This window comes from Cyprinodon variegatus, unplaced genomic scaffold (assembly GCF_000732505.1).
Source record: "Cyprinodon variegatus isolate N-32 unplaced genomic scaffold, C_variegatus-1.0 Scaffold40, whole genome shotgun sequence".
Classification (NCBI taxonomy): domain Eukaryota; kingdom Metazoa; phylum Chordata; class Actinopteri; order Cyprinodontiformes; family Cyprinodontidae; genus Cyprinodon; species Cyprinodon variegatus.
Window position 1 is genome coordinate 535915 of NW_015150493.1, and position 10415 is coordinate 546329.

Genomic DNA, 10415 nt, shown 5'->3' on the forward strand with positions numbered 1-10415 from the left:
AAAATGTAAGGAATAGAATGTACAGATACTTGTTAAAATGTAATGAGGAGAAGTCAGAAGTAGGAAGAAAAATAAGTAATAGAGTAGAATAGATACCTAAAAAGTGTACATAAGTACAGTAACAAAGTATTTGTACTTCGTTACTTGACTCCTCTGCCCAAAACAGAGGGAGAGGTTTGGAATGGGTCTAATAAGAAAAAAAAAAGAGAAGAACAAAAAAAAAAAAGATCTTCACATCATTTTAGCGGATTTCAAATAAAATTATTTAAAGTATAATTTAGTTCAAATACAAAAAATTTTTTTTATCATTACATAGAACAATCAGGGTTATGTTGATCAAACAGAATAACTTGATAATCCCGCCCCTTAACCCTCTACGAACGCTATTGGTTAACCAAAAGCGTCTAGCTTTACGTGATTGGCTGTGATTTACTGTGGGAGGAACAACTTCCGGGAAGGGAAAATGTTTTCATTTTCGGTCCTCCTGTACAGGGGCCATTTGTTTATGCTTCTCTAATAAAATTTCAAAAAGTTTAGTTCGCCTAACTGGCGTACGTAATAACAGTAACTAACGCTGCTTGGGTTTTACAACCTTCGGAGGTGTTTGCAAACTACAAAAAGTGAGTCATTTTCTAAAGCCCAGTGTTTTCTACTTTGCAACTCGATATTGCTTAGACTTTAATCTGTTTCCTCGGTGTTTGTGTTTAAACCGTTAAACCGTAATAAGACTCAAAGAAAATATGGTGAATAGTGGGCGATACAATTAAACTGAACTGAGCGGTTACACGTAGCCTATAACAATTAATCTATATGGCTAACGGTCTGCCTCTGACCTCATTTTAGCGTTTAAAATCATTACCCATAACATCCGGTAAAACTAAATGCAACTTTTATGATAAGCAACATATACTACGATGATGATCAGCTTAGAGAAATGTTGCTGCTCTTTTTGGGGCCATTGCTGGTATTTTCATGTCCTGCTTTATCGTCATCTATAAATTGATCGACACCCCTGATCAGAACAATCTGCGCCTACTTTCACTCTTAATTCTTCAGCATTTTTAATCTTTTTTTTTATTATTTTTTTTTATTTTATAAAAATGCTGTGTTAAATACTGTATTTCACTCTCATAAAATGCATGTTTGGAAGTAGAAGCATCCTGAGCTATCTCTATAATTATGCTGCTATCGGCTTAGACTGCTGGAGGACATTGGGACCCTCTTTTCATCATTCTACTTCATTCTATCTCTATTCTTCCACTCTGCAGAATCTCTTATTTTAATCTCTAATGTTATGCTCTCTCGATGGAACGATGGAACTAACGACCCATTCATCGGTTACCATTGCATGTTTCCAAGCAATACAAGGCGTTGTCTATATAAGACTCAAACTCACTGCGGATCCAGACATTTGAATTGAGAAAGCTTCCTGGAGAGGTGGCGAAACGTCTTCAAATCTTGAAAACCAAGTCCAGTGGATATTTTTTGAATTTTTACGGTATGCTCTCTCTGCATTTTTTCATAGTAGCTTCGCCTCGTCTGTTTCTGTTTGGCTGTGACTCCATCCTGTAGAGAAATATCAGCTGTGCTGCTGCTATCCACACCTTTGTTTATAGATGTTGGTGATCTGCCTGTTTTTCCAGTGTAGTCCTGTTTCTCTGACTGGGACTGGCTGGATGTGCTCTCTTCATCCTCTGACATTTGAGCTGGCTCAGAGCTCATCTGTCTGGCTGTGTGTTTCCTGGACGGGGGCCGTCTTTTACAGTTGCTTTTTGTATCTCTCCTCCATATCTTTGAATCCCAGTCGGCCTCAGCAGATGGCCGCTCACACTGAGCCTGGTTTTGATGGAGGTTCCTTCCTGTTAAGAGGGAGATTTCCCTCTCCACTGTCGCTACAAGCATGCTTAGTGTGAGGGATTGCATTCAAGTCAATGAGTCGATGCAATCACCTGGTTTTCCTTAGATAGAAAACTTTGAATCAATTTGACTGTATGATCTGGTGAACTGTAAAGTGCCTTGAGATGATGTGTTGTGAATTGGCGCTATAGAAACTGAATTGAATAAATATAAGAGCTGTGTAGAAGATAAAAATTTTATTATTTCATTGTAAATTTAACAAAATTAACTAAAATAGGATGTCTAAGATTGTCTAACATTCTGAATTTTTGTTCTTCAGTTTTAATGGCACCCCCAAAAAAACGAAACCTGCCCAAGCCTCTCCCAGATGGCTTCATACTGGCGGATGGTGAGAAAAAGCAATGGAGGCTGGGGAAAATCATTGGTGAAGGAGGCTTTGGTTTAATTTATCTAGGTAATGATATACCAACTATATATATCTATATAAATTTATATATGAAAAAAAAATGATGCAAACAGACTTTCATTTTCAGCTTCCTTTTACCCATTTTTTTTTTTTTTTGTCATTGATAAGCATCTCAGGATGTAAGCAGACCTGTTGCACCGGATGCAGACTTTGTCATAAAAGTGGTGAGTTTGCAAAACAATCTGCAGCTTTTGTAGACTTTAATCCTTCTGCTGATACCACACTCCATTTGTTATGAAAGTTGTTTATGAATGCAGCTTAAAATAATCTAATGGTTTTGATTTTCTCTAAGTTTTAGCCTAGCAAAACTTGACTAAACTTGAATAAATCAGATCCAGATAAAAAAAATTTGACTAGAATAAAAAAAAAAAGAAGAAAAAAATCAAATTTTTTCATCTCCTATGTGTTTGCATAAGAATAAGTCAAATGGCTGCCAAGGTCAGAAGACAAAAACTTTAGACATTTAGAAAGTTTTGAGCTTTTATAATTCAATGATACAAGTTTGTCAAACATTTTTCACCAGCTATCTGCTGGCATGGAGAAATCATAAGTGCAAAATTAGGAATAAGTTATAGTAAATAAGAAGGTACCTTGCATGTGTTTGCTGTTTTATTTTTTTTAATAGTTATTTATGTATAATACTTCATATTATATAAACCAAATTCCTTGAACCTACATACTATTTTGTGTATAGTTTTAATTTCTGAAATATTAATACTTAATAAATGTCCAGATCAGACTCTGTTATGATTTGAACTCTTCAAGTTTATGCCATTTTCTTTACAGACAGTGTCTCATAGTAAAACCTTTACAAATGGCTCACATGCTCAATAGAAAACTGTAAACTGCTGTAAAAATGTTTTTTTCTTAATTTTTTTATATGTTTTTTTATTCAGTACAAATAAAAATACAAAAAGACAACACTAAAACAAGACAGATTTATTAAAGAAAAAACACATTGATAGAATGAATCTAAATCAAGTGTTTGAAAAGCGCTCATCATAAATAAAATATACATAAATGTGTTTTAATGATCTTACCATTTGACTAAGATTCAAGAAAATAAGTTATTTGAGTTTAAAACAACCTTTCTCATTTAGCATGACAGGAAACAGATGTTTTTTTTGTTTGTTTTTTTTTTGTATTCCCAACGTTATCTTATTCAACTTGGGGGTGCTTTTGTTTATTAATTGCAAACTTTTTATCTCCATTCTGCACTCCCACTACTTTTTAAAAGTTTAGTCCAACCCTTCACTGCACTTTCCTTTCTTAGAACTGAGCAAGCTAGGCCGTTGATCGACAGCTCCTTCCAGACAAACGGGTGTATTTGTTATTGAACACTGTAGGCTTATGTCTTTGATTCTTGAGCTGTGGAGTCCAGAGATGGAACTACAGTAAAATATTGCAAAACTATCGGTTCACGGTATTGCTTTATGAAAACTGTGGCATAACTACAGGTGGGTAACATCACAAAAATATTATATCATGATTTCTTTTGTATAAAATTATGATTTGTGGGTTATCACAATTTTACATGTATATTTGGGAATGATTTGCAAGTTCTGTAAGTAGAACAGTTCTTAAAAAATAAACAAAAAAAACACATTTTAGTTCAACTAACCGTAACCCTTACATGGCAAACTTTTGCTTCCAACACTGGTTGTTAATTGCCCTGAAAGCAGAGAGCTATATCACAGTTACCGTTCACTTTATGACAAAAACAGTCTGACAATCTTTCAGAGCAACATACCCTATCTTTAAAATGATACAGCTGGCACAATAAATTGTCCGAAATATAATAAAAATTTGATTCTTTTTTGAAAATTCAGCAAAGCTATTCCTCCATGTTATGGAAAAAAAAACTTTTTGATACACAAGAAAATTTCTGGTTTTAAGAAACTTCTCCACAACTTTATCCCTGACTTTTCTGTTGTGTTTTTTTATTTATTTCATGATTCTGTTTGTTCACAAATTTTCTCTAACAAACCTCTGAGGCTTTCGCAGAGTCCACTTGTTTAACCCTATAATGCCAAATGTATCATATTTGATACATACGGTTTCTGAAATGTTTTGCGTCTGACACCTTTTGCATAGTTTAATGGTAAAAACTTTGCTCAAAATCCTATTTTACACAATCAGATATACCCGATAACAGAGGGCAGAAGACTACACAAAAAATAATCTTGACTTATCGCATAGTAAAAAATTTATTAATATCAAACATGTATTTCTGTTTTTTCTTTTTACATATTTTGTTAAAAGGCCAAATAAGGACTTCAAACCCAAAAAATGTAATTTTCTGTTTTGTTTTATTCTTGGATCGGGCTTTAAAGGGTTAATGACTTCTAGAAACAATTGATTGTTCTTGATTGTGTTTATCAGTAACAGAGTGTAGGGTACTGAACACTATCATGCACGTCATTATCTGGAACTTAGTTGTATAATTTTCCACTAACTTTACTTTTATTTTGTAACTTTTTGAGATCTATCACATTAAAGCTTAATGAAATAGATCAAATTTTCTTGTTGAAATGTGAAAAAATAGAAAAAAGTCAATATTTTGGCAATAAAGTTGAAGAAAAAAGGTTAGGAACGAATTTCATTTATGTACTCTGTTAAAAATAATTACTCCTATTTATAAAGACACCAAAGGGCTTTGTGTATTATGCATTCTGTAGCTTGTAATAAAGAAAGGACCAACACTGTGTTTGTGCCTGCAGGAGTACCAGGAAAACGGCCCCTTGTTCTCCGAGCTCAAGTTTTACCAGAGAGCTGCCAAACCCGATAGCAGTGAGTAGCACAACCTGTCCTGTGTCCTGGCAGACCATTGGGGCGTGAGTGTGTTTGACTGATGAAGTGGCTACAGACCCAGAGGTTTCGCTGCCTGGCACATAGTAATTAATAACAAACCAAAGCAAACACGCACCCCAGTGGCAGTTGGGGCCTCCTCTCCACGCTCGTCTAAGTTCTCCAACGCCTTAGTTTGAGAGGAGCAAAGGAGAGAAAACCACTCACACGTAATGATGCCTGGGCCTCCACTGAGCCCCTAACCACCTGCCAGCCTGGTTGAGAGCCAGTCAGGCCAGACGCCATCGAGCCTCTGAGCCAGGCCCACCGCTTTGTCTGTGGCCCTGTTGTGTGTTTGAAGTTGAGTTAGTACACTCCATCCTGCTGTTTGTGTGTACTTATTCTTAAACATGCAGCGACAGATCTGTTGCTTGAGCAAAATATTTTATTTTTACAGAATCTGGCATTTCGTTCAAATACTATAAAAAAGGTCAGAAAACGGTGGCATAGGCCAAGAAAGGAGTATTACAAACTGCTGGTAAAAATTAAACTAGAATTTCTAGCTGGCAGCTGTTTTTTATTCTTTTTTCTTTTTCTTCTGACTAACTCCAGATGACTGATGCCGGCTCCCTGCTATGAAACCTCCTCTATAATCACTTCTCTGTTATTCTTTCAGTACAAAAATGGAAGAAAGTCAAGAAGCTGGATTTTCTGGGCATCCCAAAATACTGGGGATCAGGACTGGCTGAACATAAGGACCTACGGTAGTTAAAGGAGTTAATAAATGATTCCCTCTGAAAGCTGAACATCCACTAAATCAAAGGACCAACTAGATTTTTTTTGTTTTACACAAGTAGTTGATTTTTTTTAAAGGAATCTTAAAAAAAATACAGCTTTAAAATATCTTCCTAAACAGCATTGGTCATTTATTCAAACAACTTTCAAATCGAAGCCATATTACTACACCAAAAATAACTGTCATTTCTACATGTATAACAAATCTTCCATGCCAGTTTCTGTTGAGCTCCAACAAAGGCATACATCATTCTACCTGGTGAGGAATTACTTTTGGGATTACCTGAACATATAGAAAAATGTAATCAGAGAAACTTCAAAACTTTATTATTTTTTTCCAGCACTGTATGTAAAGTTACTACAGTGTGCCATAAAAAACATAAGAAGAACATCCAGAAGCATACCACTTGATCTGTGGTCAAGTTGAGGTGGAGTGGTATGGACTCATAAGTGAACTAGGAATCTGGAAGATTGTTGGTATTAAAGCTTGAAGAGCAGAAGGGGTAATATTAAATATGTTTCACTTCTTTTCGGACATTAGCACTAACAAACCAAAATCTCATCAAGATTTTTTGGAATGGTAATAGTGTTTTCTGACTTAAAAATCCCCATTTATTACTTGAGCTTTGTTTTCTATTGGGTCTGTGGTTTCCTTTCTTTCATGTGAATGTCTGAGTCAGATGACCCAAATCTTGACACAATTGTATGTGTGAACCAGGTAGTTATTCTAAAGACATCATGAAAAAACAAAATAGAAGCTGTGAGGATCAGAAAATCCACAGTACTTCCAAACTTGTTAGTTTAGCTCAACTCTGTGTTTGAAATGTTTTCTGTGTAATTGTACAGCTTGGGCAAAAAATGTGATGGTGTTTAGTTAAAAGTATGTAGAAAGTTTTAGTTCATTGTTAACAAAAATGTTGTTTGTACTTTTTGACAAAGAGGTCAAAAGTTCTGATTTATTTTAGTTGGTCCAAGCAGAACTTTATCTTTGAAAACATGGCGGGTTATGATAGCCATTTTGATTCTTCTTCCATTCAGGTATCGTTTCATGGCCATGGACCGGCTGGGGAGTGACCTTCAGAAAATCTGTGACTGCAACGGAGGCCGACTGAAAAAGACCACTGTACTCCAGCTTGGTCAAAGACTGGTAAAAAAAAACATTGTGAACTATGGTGACTCTCTGTGCTATTCTGGATCAATAAGACTATTAGTTATCCAAATATTAGTTATTAGTTAGCTGTTAAAGTTAGATTAACCGCTAAAAGTTTTACATTTCTTAATATTTGCATATAATTACCTTTGAAAGTCGTTGTTGCTGTTTTGGTTTCTGTGTCAGGTGGATGTTCTGGAGTATATTCATGAAAATGAGTATGTCCATGCAGACATCAAAGCTGCCAACCTCATGTTGGGTTACAGAAACCCCAACCAGGTTAGTCACATTATTTTTCTCTTAAAACAAACTGTCATGCACCCTTGTAGTCTTGGCAATCATCTTTCTAACCTCAGCAGTTTGTCAGCAAACTGACCAATTTGTTGTCATTGTTAGTCTTTCTTGTCTTTTTGGTTGCTCTAGGTTTACCTAGCAGATTATGGGCTCTCCTATAGATACTGTCCTGATGGAGTCCATAAAGAATACAAGGAAAACCCAAAGAAAGGCCACAATGGAACAATTGAGTACACCAGCCTTGATGCCCACAATGGAGTTGGTAAGCCACCCAATTACACCAGGCTCACGCTGAGGTGTGGGCAACGCAAGGAACTCAAATGTTTGGAATCTGTGTGTACACTAAAATAAGCCGCACTGCTGCTATGGTTAGCCAGGCTCTGCGTCTTGACAGAATGATTCTGAAAGAAGGAAGTTTGGCAGGACACTGCAGAAGCCCCCAAATTTCATACCTCAAAAAGGAAAAGTCAAACCAGGACAGGAGAATGTTTCCACCAACTTAGTCCAAATCTACTAGGGTAAACAATGGTGCCAAACCGAAATACAAGGAAACAGGGATGCTATTTAAAGGGGAAAAAGGACATTAATGCCTAAGGATAATGAGTTTAGCTCTTCAGACCAATTTTATACCACTTTTTATGTGGGGAGAGTACTCACAAAGATTTGACTTATGTATGTTTGAGTTCATGTAGCATTAGCAACATAAGCATCATTAGCAACATAAGAAGTTTTTCATGGTTCATTTACCATGGTTTCTTAGTCTCTAATATAAAGTAAGGTAAAAAAGTTAAAGAAGCATCTATACTTGCTGGCTGTTGGCAGATGAGTCTTTCATTTTTTTAAAAGCCACTTTTTTGTGGAATAGTTTTTGTTCTCAAAACAACTGTTAACATTTTTGGTATGAATTCTGCTTCTGTATTAAATTTATCAAATAATTTTCTGACTTTTTACACTCAGCTACTCAGATGGTAGTAAATGATGCTACTGGCTGTATATTAAAGTAAAATCAAGCTTATTATTTTAATAAAATTTATTTTAACAAGGTTTACATGCATTTGTAGCTTCGTTGGTCCATTTAAAATGGTCTTTTTGCGCCCTGCCTCCACCAGCTGATATTGGGAACACATTAACTGGCAAATTGCCTACATGCTCCCTTTTCCCATTGACCATTGATTTTTCCAACCATGCCCCCCACTGAATTCCCCGGCTCTGTCTCTGTTCAACAATTCCCTAATTAGCTGAAGTCATAACCTGCATCTTGTATTCATCCTCCCATTAATTAAGGGCTTTGATGTTTGGTTAGTGTGAGACCTGAGCTACCGATAACCTCTGTGCTCTTCGCGTCGACCAGCTCCTCTGCTCAGCAGCTCAATACTGTGGGTTTGCACAACTCTGACAGAGTAATTACCATTTCAAGGTTTCTATTAGTATTTGAGCTCTGCAAAAACATCAGTAAAAAAAATACTGTCCTGGGAGGGGACTCTTCTTTAAAATGCAGATATCATCAACTGTTGTTTTTTTCTCCAAGTCCATGTCAGTGCTCCAAAAACTTGTGAAAAATCAAGGTGACACAAACTTACGTTTGGGGAAACGTGAGGAGATATCTTGCTAAGAACAGGTGCTCAGAGTGCTAACAAACCAGCACCCTACTGAGGGATTTAAAACACTTTACAGTGTGCCCTGTCTGCCTGTAACTTAACCACAATGGAGGTTGATGGTTTATGATAAAAAAAAAAAAAAAAACTTTACTTGAATTGCTCACTTAGATGCTTCTATATTTGTTCGAAATCTGACCAGCATTTTAACTCTAATGCGTCTAGAGAACCAGCGCTCCTGTTTCTGTCAACAGGTGTGTCACTATGCTTTTATTAAGGAGCCATGCAGTGTTTTATGTTTTGTATGTCTCAATGCAAACTCTTAAAGGCACCAACATACCTAATATAATATTATGTATTCCCCTTCTTCATCCCTGGTCAGGTTTAAAGGCCTTATCTATCATCTTTTTTTCTTTTTAAGAGCTAAAAGACAAATTTCCCTCTCCTCATCTTTTGATGCTGTGTCAGGCATCCCCAAAGTCGGTCCTCGAGGGCCGCTGTCCTGCAGGTTTTAGAGGTTTTTCTACTTTAGCACTGCTGTTTCAGATGATTGCAGTTCAGCAAAAGCCTTTTAATCAACTATCAATGTTAATCAGCTGTGCTGGAGCAAGAAAACCTCTAAACCCTGCAGGACAGCGGCCCTTGAGGACCAACTTTGGGGGATGCAATCTGCGAGCTGTAGTATGCACAGAGTACACCCATGTATGTGAAGGGCCTTAAGTCAGTATGCAGCTATCTTTCTTACATCATGCTGCTTCAATCCAGAAAATCCATTCATGCTAATCTGCAGACATCATATTTTTTTATATTGACAGTTTAGCATAAAGAGTAAAGATCACCTTTAGGGATGTAAAAAAAAATAATCATCTTACCACGGAGCGGCTGTTAATTCTTAAGGAAAACCTAGAGTGGAAGCGTGCTAGAGGAGAAATAATGAATTAAACCAGAGTCTGGTCTGGGATTATTTACAGTTTACTGGCAACAAGGATGCAGAATGCAGTTTATATGGTTCTGTTTGTAAATATAAACACTGGATAAACTTGTCACGTTGTTAACTAAATAGTACCTTTGACCTTTGATGGTTGGTTAACAGCTAATGGTGCACTGCTGCCACCAATTGTTATGAAGTGTGTAACTAACTGGTTGAATTCTCTGTATTTTCTTTGCTTGTTTCTATAAAACTCTCTATACAACTCTTAAAATGTTTGCTACCAGCAATCCTAACATCTCTCTGCACTGCTTTGACAGACACCCAAAGAAAAAAAAAGAAATCAAAGGGATTCGGAATCACCTGTAGCTGAATGAGGTGAAATATGCAAATTAGGCGATGCCTTCTGGCGCCTTCTAGGACAGCCAATAGCGACTTTTGCTGAGGAGTTGGAAATACTAACAACAAGCATGTTAGTTGGAAAAGCTTTTGTGCTGTTAACTTCCTAATTAACCATCAGAACTAAACAAGTTGTGCTTCATG

General features: G+C 36.5%; 1 protein-coding gene across 1 annotated transcript in view; it reads left to right on the plus strand.

Annotated features, from left to right (window-relative positions):
• Positions 1-473: 473 nt before the first annotated feature.
• LOC107081765 (serine/threonine-protein kinase VRK1-like) overlaps positions 474-10415 on the plus strand; it is a 25663-nt gene continuing 15721 nt past the window's right edge. The window contains exons 1-8 of the mRNA XM_015370002.1: positions 474-620; positions 2177-2311; positions 2432-2487; positions 5044-5113; positions 5787-5874; positions 6944-7052; positions 7242-7334; positions 7479-7611. Of these exons, the coding sequence (XP_015225488.1) occupies positions 2182-2311; positions 2432-2487; positions 5044-5113; positions 5787-5874; positions 6944-7052; positions 7242-7334; positions 7479-7611 (679 nt within the window). The 5' untranslated portion in view covers positions 474-620; positions 2177-2181. The remainder of the gene's footprint in view (positions 621-2176; positions 2312-2431; positions 2488-5043; positions 5114-5786; positions 5875-6943; positions 7053-7241; positions 7335-7478; positions 7612-10415) is intronic.